The sequence below is a fragment of the Ciona robusta genome, chromosome 3, assembly GCF_009617815.1.
Source record: "Ciona robusta chromosome 3, ASM961781v2".
Taxonomy (NCBI): domain Eukaryota; kingdom Metazoa; phylum Chordata; class Ascidiacea; order Phlebobranchia; family Cionidae; genus Ciona; species Ciona robusta.
Genome location: NC_143237.1, coordinates 11,051,385 through 11,065,273, shown reverse-complemented (window position 1 = coordinate 11,065,273; position 13,889 = coordinate 11,051,385). Strand labels below are relative to the sequence as shown.

Sequence of the window (13,889 nt, the reverse complement as noted above, 5' to 3'; positions counted from 1 at the left end):
CTTTGCTACACTCGCATATCTATCCAACACTATATTCACCCAACCACTAGCCCCCACATCCAACATACTTGATATAAAGCGCGTCGATCCCATCCATCCGAATATCTTTAAGCGCCGCAAATTGTTTCATAGTCGACACCATCTCCCATACTTTGCGCAAGCGTGTACAAAAAGTATCAAACTTCCCAAATATATAGTTCTCGCTGAACTCGAATTGTCGCTCCTTGGGATTCTCCTTCAACTTTGCCTTGGTCCTGGGATGTGGTTGGTTGTAATATTATCATATACGGTGCATGGAGCCCTACTGTGGAGCAATTACTTAAAAACACAAGCGTCAAAATGGTGGCAGCATCGAGCCTTGAACTTCTAACCTTTGGGTTAGAAGCTCGCTAAGCAATTTACAACAGCGTCATACAGACCAAGAATTTAAAGTATTTAATGCATTTCACTTATTATTACACTTGTATATTTTTCAAGCCTGGTACCAACAACATATTGTAGTTGCACAACATACACCTATATTGAAGTGTGCAGCCTCACCTGTGGAAAGCTCGTTGATATTCTTCGTTAAGTTTCCGACAATTCTCGATCCTTTCCAACAATAAGCCTCGTTCTATATCCCACACTCTCTCCTTGCCCCCCATTATATAATGCTTACATGTCGTGATCATTTGGTTGGTTACCTGGGGAGGGGATTAATTTAGGTGGGGGAAGTAACAACAATATAACAAAAAATAAGATTTTTTAAATTAAAAAAAAAAATCTTGACAAAGTTTAAAATATTTTCCATTGTAAAATAGATTATGACATCACAATGTACCTTGACGAACAATGACGTCATGCGTTCGGAGGTGTTGTAGAATTGTGAGATGCTGTGAATCATTCGGATGCTGTTCATTAAACCAGGAAGAACTTCAATCATACCTGATGATAGTGGGGTGAAGATCACGGGGTAGTGTTTGTTTGGGTTATTTGTGAATAATGTTATAATAATATTAATAAAATAAATTGGTCTCTTTGGTCGCGATAATGAAGATCAGAAAAGTTTACAAAAGCAAAAAGAAGAAACGAGAAGTAACGGTAAAACAATCACCATTATACCACGATAAAACAAAAATACAAAACTTATGGTTGAAAGACATATTCTACCAGCATAGCCTACCCTGTGGTGTACACTTGGACAGAGGGCCAAAGAATTTATCGAGTGTATAAAGATACTTGACGTTGTCCTTAGCCTCGTTAGCGGCGTCAGTGATCCTTGAATCCAGTGTCTTCCACACACGGAGCGTTCGTGATTTCGCAACATGCAGGATTCCTATCACTGTCCGCACCTGCCAATCAAAGTCAGCTGTCAATCAAACACAACTATAGAAGTATGCATGATTGATTACTTAGGAATCACCAAACCATACCCATTGTGAACATAAGACAACCATAAACAACTTACTCGTTGCGTTTTAATTTCATCAAGCAACGAACTAAACTTTGTCATCCGTTGTTTCCAATGATCCAGCTCGGCAGCGGGGCCGATGTCGTCCGCCTCTTTTCGCATCTGTTCGCTCTCCGCGAGAACCTGGGTGTGGGTTGAGGGGAAAATTTGAGATGTATTTGACTGACACTTAAACAATTAAATGTAACTTATTTACACTTGCATGGCGGGGCAACGACTGTCGTTATAACTTGGGTGTTCTGTTCCATACACCTCGTGCCCACTTACAACAAACTTGAATTAGTTTCACCACTTTCCACACTGAAACACACCTGGTCAATTTGTTTGCACCATCCATTCAAAACACCTTCCAGTTTCTCCACCATATCCAAGTTTGACCCAACAACTTGCGCATAATCCTGGGGTCCCCTCACATGATCGAGGTTGTACCCAATATCCACGTCCTCCAACTCGAACTTTCCCTCCATGTTGGAGCGAGCTGTAGATAATGTGACGACAAACTTCTCGATGGATTCGATGAAATCATCAATCTGCAACAACATGACATCACCTTTAACCTTTCAAATACGAAGATGAAGTAGGACAACTCAATAATACTAGGGGGTAAGGTGATGTAGATGGACTTGAATCTCTGGTAATAATGTACAATCCTTGTGGCATCATAACAAAAAAGAGAGATAGTGGAAAAAGAGAAAGAAAGGGGAAATAAGGTCGGGGGTCAAGGGTTAGCAATGTAGTACTTCGTTATAAAGCATTCATGGCTTTAAATCGAGATTGAAAACCGAACCCACCTGTTGTTGGTTACTTGAGCCATCAGCTGTCAGTTGTCCCCATTTATCCTGAGCCTTGAGCGCAGGAACCATTACTTTTGACAACAAATCCTCAATTCCTTTGAGTAAGTTACCTCCAGATGCGTCAATCACCCCAAAGTTCACTTCATTGGCCAAGTTAGATGTTGTTATCGCCTTGGTGATCGTGCGCACGAAGAAATAGCAGATACCAGTCAAAGCTGTGAAGATACTGTTATCAGTGCGATGCTACAGGACGGTGATTGAAACGTACGTATATAGTCAGCGGTTGGAACGTACGCATATAGGTAGTATCTTGTTGGGGGGGACGCACACTACTAATTGTAGGTGTATGCAAGACACTAAACGCCAATTGCTTCAACTCAGTGGTCGCTAATGGGTTGTCCAAATTATCAGCAATACACAAAAACAATCACCCACAAAGTTACATATGTGGTAACTTGTAAGCGGGCACAGGTGTATAAATAAACACCCGTGTTATAACTTTTGATATTTCCCGCCAAAAAATCCCCATTTATGACGTGACATATTCCAGAACATAGTTAAAACATGTTTATGACATCATAAATAATATTCAATAGTAACAATACTTACGTTCTAAATCTCCAGTCGTTAAAAAAAGTTTTTCCTTCGCAACCGCGTTTGGATGAACGCTCGCCATGTCGGCTCTGCTGTATGACGTCTCACGGTTGGATTGGCTCTCCTGTGATGTCATAATCGTTATTGTTACAAAACAAACTATCATTATAATTTCATTCGAGTATTTTTAGATACCATATAAGGGTGCTGCGTGTTAAATAATAGTTTTCTTGTTCAATTTACTCTTAATGCGCAATAACTGTGGTATTTCTACATAACATGGTGGGATATCTAGTTCACACACGCGAATCTAGATGTAGTCGTCATATATACCAATATTTGTGTGTACATATGCCACATAGCATGATGACTACTATTTATATTCACACGAATTATAACAAACCTCTACACAATTTGTTACTCTGACGTTTCGAGGTCGCTTTCATCACAGTAAGATCAAAACAGCAGATTTGGCAGCCACGCTTTTATTTAACACTTTTCTCAAGTAGTTTTAACCGTAGCGTGTTTTAACGACTACCGTTTAGCTGCTAATTCCACCCCCGTTGTTTTATGTTATTCAAACAACCCATCTGCTTCAATACCTGATAAAAGAACATGAGTTTCTTGGACCCGTCGGGCGCAAAGAAAGAATCCATGAGTTCGAATCTTTCATCGCTGATAATTTGTTCTTCAACCATCACGTCTTCAACGCGCATTGCTTCCGCTACCTATGGGTAAGTAATGACGTCACAATGACGTAAAGCGGACGACTTTAGCAGTGGGTGACGTCACGTAATATGCGTGACGTATTGAATGACGTTGTAGTACGTAACATATGCCAACGGTGTAACGTACGTACCGTGCAATTCACACTACATACATACATAATGGTCAGCATACACATATATATTACCAACTATACCGTATACAACCTGTATATACAACAACATACACACATAATCACCTTTGATATAATCCACGTATACCTTTCATCAATAAACACCAGAGTACATACAATAACATATACACCATATACATACAATAACATATACATCACATACACACAATAACATATACATCACATACACACAATAACATATACACCATATACACACAATAACATATACACACAATAACATATACACCATATACATACAATAACATATACATCACATACACACAATAACATATACACCATATACACACAACCCCCCCCAACCCCACCTTTGATATAATCCACTTATGCCTCGCATCCAACCCCGCCCTTCTATCTTCACGCATCGCCTTAGCTTGCCTCGCCATTTCTTTCATAGCGTCACCAGATAACACGACGTTCTTCTTTCCTCCTCCCTGTGACGTAATAAACGGCATTATGACGTCACAACTCATAATTCAACGCCACATCTAACAAACAAATCGCGATGCATTTTCGTATAAACAAACTCAGTTGTGACGTAACAACTTATAATTCACACCAAACATAAAACTCTATTCTGACGTCACAGCGAACGTTATTAGAGAATAAACTTTTAATTATGACGTAACAAACCAATTTATCCGATTCTTCGATAGAAATGGAATGTTGTCGCGTTCTGCTCATCGCGATGTTTCGAATACTGGGATTTGCTTTGTATTTCGTCATAAACTTGCTTGTCCCATCGCTTAGCAACTGCGGTGCGGTTTCGACACCCGCGGTGCTACCATATATATATTCACACACACCCATGCGGTAAGTATACTCGCATTACTACTACAGGTATTGAACCATTGTGATGTTAACGTAGACCAGACAAATCCAGGAATGATTAACTTTCGAAACCGAATTGATATTATTTGTGAAGCACTAGAACGTAATTAATCGACTTCGTGAATAAACAAGAACAATTATCGCCACACCATTGTTGTTCTTGTTAATACTATTATTACTTATTGTTCGTTATTGAAACTTATAGTTTCGGTATGATATGAATTTAATATCACTTTGAGTACGACAGCGAAGGTAATATTCATTAAAACAACAAAAAGGAGGAAATTACGCTATGGGTAAAAAGTAGAGCGTCATAATCATTTACATCAAATTTGCGACACATAAACACGTCACAATAACTATAATATTACGTCATATACCTTGTCAATCGATATATTTCCATGTTTGTTATTAACTATGACGTAACTTACCGGCGTCGCGGTTGACTGGGCTTGTTGTGACGTCACACGTCGGTGGGCTTGACCACCAGCCGCCCCTCCCACTCTCCTACGTTTCGAACCGAAGTTCGCAGCGCCAGTAGTGGTGGCTGGATTGACGTTAGCTCCATCGGTAGTGGGCGCTGATGTTTCAGGTTTCGAATCCGCAGTTTCGACTGAAGATAAAATGTTAAATAAGATTGTATGTAACTAACTTATTTATCTTTGTATGGCAAAATGAAGTCGTTATAACACGGGTGTTCTATTTCATACACTCCGTGTCCTTTTACAAGTTACCACATATGTAACTTTATGGGTGATTGTTTTTCTATATGACTAATAATTTGTACAGACCGTCAGTGACCACTGGGTTGGAGCAATTGCTGTTAAGTGTCTTGCCCAAGGACACATACACCCACAATGGCAGTAGCGTCGAGTACCGAACTTATATTCTATAGTTTAAATACGAATGCAACCCCTGTGCCATGGCTCTAATAATTAAGTCATGTTAAAATAAAAATAAACGTCACACTATACATAGTTACGTAACAATGCTTTCTATCCACGTATGACCTTGTAACAATGGATGAAATTTAAACGAAACAATGGCTTATTTTTATCACACCGGTATCGAGTTCTAGTAAAACATGCTTGCTTTGATGACGAACAATGCCCACTATGATACCCCAAGCGCTCAAGACAATGCAACATTATTACGCAACAACAGGATTTGATATGACAAGTGTAATTGATACGTCACAACCGGCATCGCGAGTTTCGCGGCGTTTCAATGAAATTTAATTATAGTAGTGATGGTAGCGCCTAATATCCCGTATTTCGTAGTCGTGTTCTAACAACGGTTCATTGGAGTCGTGGGGATACGTTTATAGAATTCTGTAAATTTTCTTTGTTTACCAACAAATGAGACGATAAAAGAGAATAAAAACATGGACCATCTTACCCCACCCCACTATAAACGTCATAACTGTTCAGTATAATATCATATATGACGTCATATACACTGATCTACTGTTTCGGACCTTAATGTTCGTAACAAACATACCATTGTTTGATGACATAATGACGTAACAATCGATTAAATCGGTAAAAGGTGATCCGATATCACGTGATGATGATCGTCCAATCAGAGCGAGCGTAATTATCACGTGATAGAACCCACGCTTCACCGGCGTGATTGTATTGTTTCGTAATAATGGGAGATAATGTGTCGTTTGTGACGCGATAATGATGACCCATGTCTTGGGTTCAACTCGGTTCCTTGTTTATTTTGAAGCAATGTTTAATAATATTTGGTTTTTAATAATTTTTCTAGAGTTTCAAGAACAAACGTGAACCCCACACGTCGTTTATATTTAGAACCATCAACATCTACCGAGGATCGTGTGGCAACTTTTACACCCTCCCTCCCTCCGCGGTATGCCTCTTACATATGTAGTGGGTTGGGGTAAGATGGGACAGCATTTATATAATCGTATCATCACGAATCTAAAACTGCGTTTTTAATTTGAAAACAAGATTAAGAAATACGGCATTTTATGTTGCTAATGGTAACCATCTTGCCCCACCCCGTTCAACCCCGTTTTAAACCCTTTATAACCCCCTTTTTCACCCACCTTGTTTATTTCCTGTGGGTGACGACGAACCCTCGGTATCCGGTTTTGGGGAAGGGGGTTTCCCAGTTTCCTTCTCACCCAAACCAGGTTCTGCCTAAAATATAGAAATCTTATTCTAATTTTTATATTAAAAAAAATATAAAAAGTCGTTTTGGTGCAACAGCCACGCTTTTATAACTGATTTTTTATCTTACAATTTTTACCCATAACATGTTTTATCAAGTATTGTATTTTTATATAAGATGATCTTCGCTATCGTTTTCGAAGAGATAAATAAATATAACTATAATGCCTATGTTATATTACAAACCACACACAACGCAAGCAGCATAATTACCTCCACAGACATAGCTTAGTTCTCGAAAAGTTTTTCAATTTCTTCAACGATTCTTAAGCCGTCTCAAGTGCAAAGGTTTGAAACTTGAGTGGCGACGTCGCCTCGATTCGCTCAATTCAACAAGGAGAAGGAAAAAGGGGTTTAAGAGTAGGCTTGTGTGCGCCGTCTCGCGGTTGGAATTTTTAAACGACGCCGGGTAGGAATGCAGCACCAACAATGCGTACACGAAGCCATATGCTTGTTGTGAAATGGGTGTTTATATCATCGCGTTAAGGACACGATCCTTATAACGTGCTGGGTTCAAAGTCACTTTGATCGTTCGAATCTACCAGTAACGTCACAGAATATTATAGTTTGGTTTTCGGGTGATGGGCCAACTCTGGTTTACACCTCAGTTCGCTTGCCTAAGTTGAAAAAAGCTAGGGTCTCAATAAGCATCAGGTTTGATATAAAAAGTTGAGCGCTTGAAGTGAGCATTCGGTGTACCAAATTTAAACGTTCCATACAAACATATGTGTTGTTACAACGGGCTGTGTGGGTGGAATAAATATTCCACATTTCTACCGAAACATCACGTTATCCCCTAGCCCTCCATTGTCAGCTGTTCCACAATCCCAACCAAGACAATCAACCATTGTCCTCCATTGTGTTTAACAATGGAAAGACAATTAGATGTGCTGGAATACCGCGACGGCGCGTGAGGTCATGCATAAGGTCAATTTTGAAGTTTCTGGTTCCCCCCCATGGTAGAACCTGCACCGTATTTACATCGACATTGGAACAACAGTCGTTGAAGATGTCGCATCGTAGAAGTCAAGCTTCGCTTCATTCTTTCCATCTTGGACCTTATACGTCACAGGTAACCTCATGCTCGCTGTCGGGTTCATCTGCATGCATATGTTGCTGTCCATGATGTGCGTGGTATATGTATGATTAGATGTAACTTGTTTATCCTTGTATGGTTGGGCAAAGACAGTTGTTGTGGTGTTCTGTTTCATACACTTTGTGTCCGCTTACGAGTTACCACGTATGTAACTTTGTTGGTGATTGTTTTTATATATGGCCGATAATTTGGACAACCCATTAGTGACCACTGGGTTGGAGCAATTTCCTTAATAACAGCCACAGCGTTCCACAGCCAAGCGATCCCCTCCCCGAAGAATGGACGTTGGTTGGCGAGCATAAGATGGAAAAACGAGAACCTTTCCAACTATGGCATACGGACCTACAAGCTAATATACTTAACTGCGCAAGGAAACTGGTGAGACAATGTATAATTACTAACAATTATAAAGTTACATACGAGGTGTATGAAACATAACACAAACGAGTTACATTCATAATGTTTGTTACAGAACTGTTTATTAGAACGCCACCCGCACCCAAACGCCCATCTTACACAAGAAGATTATATGACGTCACGTTACGTCATAGAGGAAGAAACAGACCGCGTTATGACGTATGTATACTATGGAAGACAACCACAGAACGTCAACCCAGCGTTTTACCATCTCGACCGCGAGCATGAGATAAGACAATACAGGGGTTTGTGATGTCATAATCAGTCAACAATAGATTTACAAGAACCATTGTTGACGTCATATTTGCCTTTATTTTGTAAATGATCATATTTTTAAATTAATAAAGAGATATCACCGATCATGCTAGAATTTTTAGACAATGAACAGTGACGTAACAAAACAAATTATCAAGCTCATCTGTGACGTCATAAAACTACTTTTCCCGCCTGACGTAGTCTTCTCTGGTTGGGCAGGAAGGACAGTGGTGGTTGTGATGTCATTATGGGAAGTCGTTGTGACGTCACCGGGCAGGGTAGTTGTGACGTCACTAGGCGGGGTAGTTGTGACGTCACTAGGCGGGGTAGTTGTGACGTCAGGAGGTACAATAGTAGTGAAAGTGGTTGGAGAATAATACCCAGTGTTGTCCCAGAAGTCGCACATTTCTTTGTTGTATTCATTCTCAAGGGAGGGGTCGGGATAGTCAAGTTTGATATTTGTGTACCCTGCACTAAACTTGGACACTATTTTAGCACCCTGCACCAAAATATCCTGGAAAAATTAACAGTTAGAACAACAGACATTGTTGATGGATCAGGGGTTACATGATCCATGCTCCTAACTTGTAAGTGGTGAAAAAATCTAATTGATTGTAACGAAATAACGGAAAGGTTGCATTTATTTAATTGTAATTTTTAATTTTGCCGTAGTTTTTACAAAAAAAACATTATTAGTGCACACACCAGGCAAGAAAATTATTATTTTAGTTGCCCCGCCATACAAGGATAAATATTCGAATCTAACCACTCACCTCTGCTGTATATTGTGGCCACGCTGGGAAGGTTTGTGACATCACACCTCCCATTGTTGGGTCACCAGAGTGGGCAAAGTTTCCCCAATAAAAACTAAACTCATCGGACACGTAGTTATCCTCAGATGTTGCATTGTACCTGGACAACCATTATTGTTATATAGGTGTTTTTATTTATAAGTACAGTGGTTAGCACACCTGCCTGTAACCCCCAGGTTCAAAGCTCACTGCTGCTACCATTGTGGGTGTATGTGTCCTTGGGCAAGACATTTAACAGTAACTGCTCCAACCCAATGGTCACTAATGGGTTGTTCAAATTATAAGCTATGTAGAAAAACAATCACCCACAAAGTTACATACATGGTAACTCAAAAGCGGGCACAAGGTGTATGAAACAGAACACCCGTGTTATAATGACTGTCGTTGCCCCGCCATATAAATAAACAAATTCCATCCACACTTTCATACTCGATCAATGGTGATGTCCTGAACAAAAATGAGTTCTCGGATCCATGAAACACCGTCCCACACAATTCCTCACCCCCCCACGCCTCCGCGCACGTACTTCCATTCATCCCGTGAGCGAACGAATACATGTACGTTGGGGTGGTGGATGAAGCCAACCTGTAATATATATACCTCATGCTCGCTGTCGACTATTAAACAGAAAAGGTTTATACATTTCTTCGAATACGATAGTAAAGATCAAATTAATTAAAACAACGAAGAGAAGGAAATTAGCAGCAAAACAACAGTCGTTAAAACACGCTACACTAGATATGTTCTTGAACAAGACACTTAACGACTCTACCCTGATGATGTTTCATTAAATATTTATCCTTTAAGATTATAAATAAAAGAAATCCCACCTGGCCATCATTCTTACAGGACAATGGAAAAACAGATCAGCGATTTCGATTCCAAGCGTATGTTTATAATCCCCGCCGACCCCGGGTAGTTTGTATGCGTTGGCCACTTCTTGGCCAAGTTCATCACCAAACACAAACTTGTTGAATTTCTGTGAAAATGTTTAATTTACCAGGAATGAATAAACAACAGTTATATTTAAGTTTTTCATTCTCGCATGACAGAGCAACGACAGTCATTACAACAATTTAAGCAATTTCTGTTATTGCTAAGTATTTTGTCCAACAAAACATCAGGATCCACAGTGGCAGTGCCGAGCTTTAAATCCAAAACCTCTTATGTGCAGACGAGTGTTCTAAATCACCAACATGTTAATAGTTAACACTCACTTCAAACACTTTGAACGGCATCGGGAATGCCTCTGGTATATAAGCGTCAACAAATGACATTTCATCCGCGTTTGTTCCGATTATAATTTGTTTATCTTTGTTCCAAACTCCTTCCGCAAACATTGACATCGGGTCTGTAGCAAACTCTGCCCCATCAATTGTGACGCGGAACGGTTCAACCATGTTGAAAATATCGGCTGATGGTAAAGCTCGAACCTGAAGTTTCAAAGCAACTTTCACCAAATCTTCTGCGGGTAATTGTCTGTAATAAATGTAACTTTTATTTAATTGTCTGTAAAACTATATATCTCATTATTTCTCTGTATCGTGTGTATAATTATATTCCCATTCATAATACCCCAACATATAATGTCGTAAATCATATATTTACTTTTGTTCTGCTTACGAAAACTTGGTGTGTTAACATTAATAACATGGAACTCAAGTCTCCAAGACCCCAAGTAACTTGTTTAATGTTTAACTATATATGGTCACATGTGAATACTTGATGACCTAATTTATGTTTCAAGGTAAAACAAACAATTAGTCGCGCAAACATTAAATATGGGAGCAATAAACAATGACATTGTAAATTACAAGTAGTTGTTACCCATAGCGTGTTTTAACAACTGTCGTTTTGTTGCTAATTTCATCTTCTCTTTGTTGTTTTAATTAATTTAATTTTCGCTATCGTATTTAAAAAGATGGTTTGAATTCATGTTATTATTGTTGAAGTTACGCAATAATTATATTTAAAGTCTTTACAGATCTTATAACATTTTTTTACTAGAAGATATCTTTCAGAATTTCATTGAGCCTGGCAGCAACAATATATACACATTTTGATTTATAATGTATTACAAACAATATTATATATTCCACCTTAAACATTCAATGTTGGTACAGTTGGTCATGTTCATCACGTTATACGTCGTCTCCTTCGCTTCATCTAGTGTTTGATATTGAAACACAGCAGGATTGCTTTCCATGCTCGCTTGTTTAAACATGGGTGAGCTAGGTTTCGATAATAAATGAAACATCACTGATTGCGCCCCTGCACTGTTGCCGTATATTGTGACCTGTGGAGCATGATTATGATGTCATTGGTGGGCTTGATACCACCATTGTGGGCGTATGTGTTTTTGGGCAAGTCACTAAACGGCAATTGCTCCAACCCAGTGGTAACAAATGGGTTTTCTAAATTATCAGCCTTACATAGAAAACAATCACCAACAAAGTTACATAGGTGGTAACACAAGATGTATATGAAATGGAACCCACCACCCCCAACCCTGGTACTTGAACCCACCACCCCCCAACCCCGGTACTTGAACCAACCACCCCCAACCCCGGTACTTGAACACACAACCTCTTACTTTATCTTTATCTCCACCAAACCCCCCAATATGAAGTTGAACCCATTGTAATGCAAGTTGTTGATCCCTAAACCCCTGGTTGACGATCGTCTCCCCGTTCTCCTCATAAACCAGGAATCCAAACGCTCCTGGAGGAAATGAGAATGAATGTAACTTATTTATCCTTGCATGGCGGGGCAACAACAGTCGTTATAACACAGGTGTTCTGTTTCATACACTTTGTGCCTGCTTACAAGTTACCATGAATGTAACTTTGTGGGTGATTGTTTTTTCTATGGCTAACAATTTGGACAATCCATTAGTGATAATGGTAGCAGGGACAAGCCTTGAACCCCTAACCTTTGGGTTAAAGGCACTTTATCTAACCACTGCGCCCTGGAGCCGGATAAACACACCTTCAATAGTGTAGTCATTGAGTCCTGAACCCTGTATCCTTAAGTCTAAATGCAATCACCCACCAAGTCTATAGTTGATTGACACAACAATGGTGTTTGTGACATCACTGAGGTATCTTCCATCGTACAATGGGCTCGTTCCGGAACCGGTAGCGAACCCTCCCCCATGTAACCATAGCAACACTGGAAGTCGGTCACTAGGAGGGGTGAGAGGGTCGGAAAGGTCAACTGAGGTCGGCACATGGATGTTGAGAACCAAACAATCCTCCGAAAGCTGGGGGTTGGAAAGTAATTGAATGAATTGTTTTTAATTTAACGACTTATTTATAAACATTTTCATCCTAAAGAACTTTCATTTTCTCTTCAACATTTTAATCAAAATAAAGCAGTCTTTTTTTGTCGATAATCGCTAAAAGTGCTGGTAAACCTTAACAAAACCAGGGTTATAGAATTGAACAAGTTTCATTTTGCTTGATAACTTACATTGTTAAGACAAAGACCTTTTGAGCAATTAGCTTTCCTTTGATAGCAGGCAAGTTGGTCAATGGTTGAAACATCTAGGTCACCCTGAGTGTCCGCTGCCGTGGAATATCCGAATCTATGACAACATAATTGTTTATATCTCTTCGAATACAGTAGCGAAGATCATATTATGTATCTGTAACGTGTTTTGGACATTATCGTTTTGTTGCTAATTCCCTTCTCTTTGTTGTCATATTCGAAGAGATAAAACAATTTATCAATAAACAAGACATATTTTCGATGGATAATTATCACGTTATTTACACAATAACTCACAACCAACCTTGTAGTAACTTTGCCATAAGGTACGCTGTAGAACGCATGAGCTTCGGGTAAGTCGACCCCACTAAGTGTTCCATCTCCCACCTTAACCTGTGGGTAATGTTATGGTAAACGTTAAAATACCGTTACGGGGCCAAATTATTGAAAACACAACAGGGAAAGTTAAATACACAATCCTGTGAAACAAATCTAACTTATTGGTTGTAATGTTTACTGATTAATGCAGTGTAGAAAACCATGCCACCCCAGGTGTGGTGCCAACAGTGATGTCACACAAATTATTGTAACAATGTATTCTCACCATGGGGACTCCCCCCGTTGATGGGGCATCGATTGGTTGGTTTGAAAATCTTCCAACGTTTTCCTCGATCTGATTGGTCGTTTCCCCTGTCACATGATCAAGTATTTTCACCAACGCTTGGCCAATTTCGTTCGAATGCGAAGATTTTGCAGAAATTAAAATAAACAAACAAAAAATAAAAACTTTCATGATGAAAAACCTTAACCAAAAAACTTGAAAGATATTTTCATTACGACAACAATATACAAACATTTTCTGCTTGGCCTTAATTTTTTTTAAGTTTTAGATTTCCTGCCGTTATATCTAAACCCCTGAAAACCAGCAACTCGTGTACCGATAATTAGGAACTAATTCAGCAAATTATCTGTGGGGTCCGCAACATTGTTGAACAAATATTTATGAAACACCACAACGTATGTTGCGGATAAATTAAAAT

At 39.3% G+C, this 13,889-nt stretch overlaps 3 protein-coding genes across 3 annotated transcripts in view; 1 reads left to right on the top strand and 2 right to left on the bottom strand.

The window, feature by feature from the left end:
- The window catches only part of LOC149739384 (dynein axonemal heavy chain 5-like), a 40,370-nt gene extending 32,872 nt beyond the window's left edge, over nucleotides 1-7,498 (bottom strand). The window contains exons 1-13 of the mRNA XM_089875848.1: nucleotides 6,994-7,498; nucleotides 6,657-6,750; nucleotides 5,017-5,198; nucleotides 4,063-4,188; nucleotides 3,441-3,566; nucleotides 2,854-2,962; nucleotides 2,242-2,459; nucleotides 1,762-1,980; nucleotides 1,448-1,573; nucleotides 1,163-1,331; nucleotides 821-924; nucleotides 541-683; nucleotides 69-254 (exon numbers count right to left, since the gene is read on the bottom strand). Coding sequence (XP_089731974.1) covers nucleotides 69-254; nucleotides 541-683; nucleotides 821-924; nucleotides 1,163-1,331; nucleotides 1,448-1,573; nucleotides 1,762-1,980; nucleotides 2,242-2,459; nucleotides 2,854-2,962; nucleotides 3,441-3,566; nucleotides 4,063-4,188; nucleotides 5,017-5,198; nucleotides 6,657-6,750; nucleotides 6,994-7,005 — 1,814 coding nt within the window. The 5' untranslated portion in view covers nucleotides 7,006-7,498. The remainder of the gene's footprint in view (nucleotides 1-68; nucleotides 255-540; nucleotides 684-820; nucleotides 925-1,162; nucleotides 1,332-1,447; nucleotides 1,574-1,761; nucleotides 1,981-2,241; nucleotides 2,460-2,853; nucleotides 2,963-3,440; nucleotides 3,567-4,062; nucleotides 4,189-5,016; nucleotides 5,199-6,656; nucleotides 6,751-6,993) is intronic.
- A 156-nt stretch (nucleotides 7,499-7,654) lies between these two features.
- On the top strand, nucleotides 7,655-8,653 carry LOC149739383 (uncharacterized). The gene is made up of 3 exons (XM_089875844.1): nucleotides 7,655-7,852; nucleotides 8,132-8,254; nucleotides 8,349-8,653. Exons 1-3 carry the CDS (start codon nucleotides 7,790-7,792, stop codon nucleotides 8,544-8,546), a joined length of 384 nt encoding a protein of 127 aa, XP_089731970.1. The 5' UTR covers nucleotides 7,655-7,789; the 3' UTR covers nucleotides 8,547-8,653.
- LOC149739382 (uncharacterized) lies at nucleotides 8,540-13,705 on the bottom strand. Its single transcript, XM_089875801.1, has 11 exons — nucleotides 13,454-13,705; nucleotides 13,154-13,242; nucleotides 12,832-12,946; nucleotides 12,412-12,622; nucleotides 11,954-12,081; nucleotides 11,460-11,656; nucleotides 10,578-10,839; nucleotides 10,191-10,339; nucleotides 9,790-9,945; nucleotides 9,322-9,460; nucleotides 8,540-9,062 (listed from the first exon to the last, which is right to left on the bottom strand). The coding sequence occupies exons 1-11, from the start codon at nucleotides 13,703-13,705 to the stop codon at nucleotides 8,667-8,669; spliced, it is 2,094 nt and encodes a 697-aa protein (XP_089731927.1). The 3' UTR covers nucleotides 8,540-8,666.
- Between the last annotated feature and the right edge of the window lie 184 nt (nucleotides 13,706-13,889).

Bases quoted from the DNA above. Each gene is read 5' to 3' on its own strand.
- LOC149739383 (XM_089875844.1), top strand. From the start codon at position 7,790: ATGTCGCATCGTAGAAGTCAAGCTTCGCTTCATTCTTTCCATCTTGGA. The intron at 7,853-8,131 runs GTAACCTCATGC...AGCGTTCCACAG, and splicing joins TTGGACCTTATACGTCACAG to CCAAGCGATCCCCTCCCCGA. The intron at 8,255-8,348 runs GTGAGACAATGT...TGTTTGTTACAG, and splicing joins TTAACTGCGCAAGGAAACTG to AACTGTTTATTAGAACGCCA.
- LOC149739382 (XM_089875801.1), bottom strand. From the start codon at position 13,705: ATGTTTGTATATTGTTGTCGTAATGAAAATATCTTTCAAGTTTTTTGG. The intron at 13,243-13,453 runs GTGAGAATACAT...CATTACCCACAG, and splicing joins CAACGGGGGGAGTCCCCATG to GTTAAGGTGGGAGATGGAAC. The intron at 9,461-9,789 runs GTATGAAAGTGT...ATGGTTGTCCAG, and splicing joins AGGACATCACCATTGATCGA to GTACAATGCAACATCTGAGG.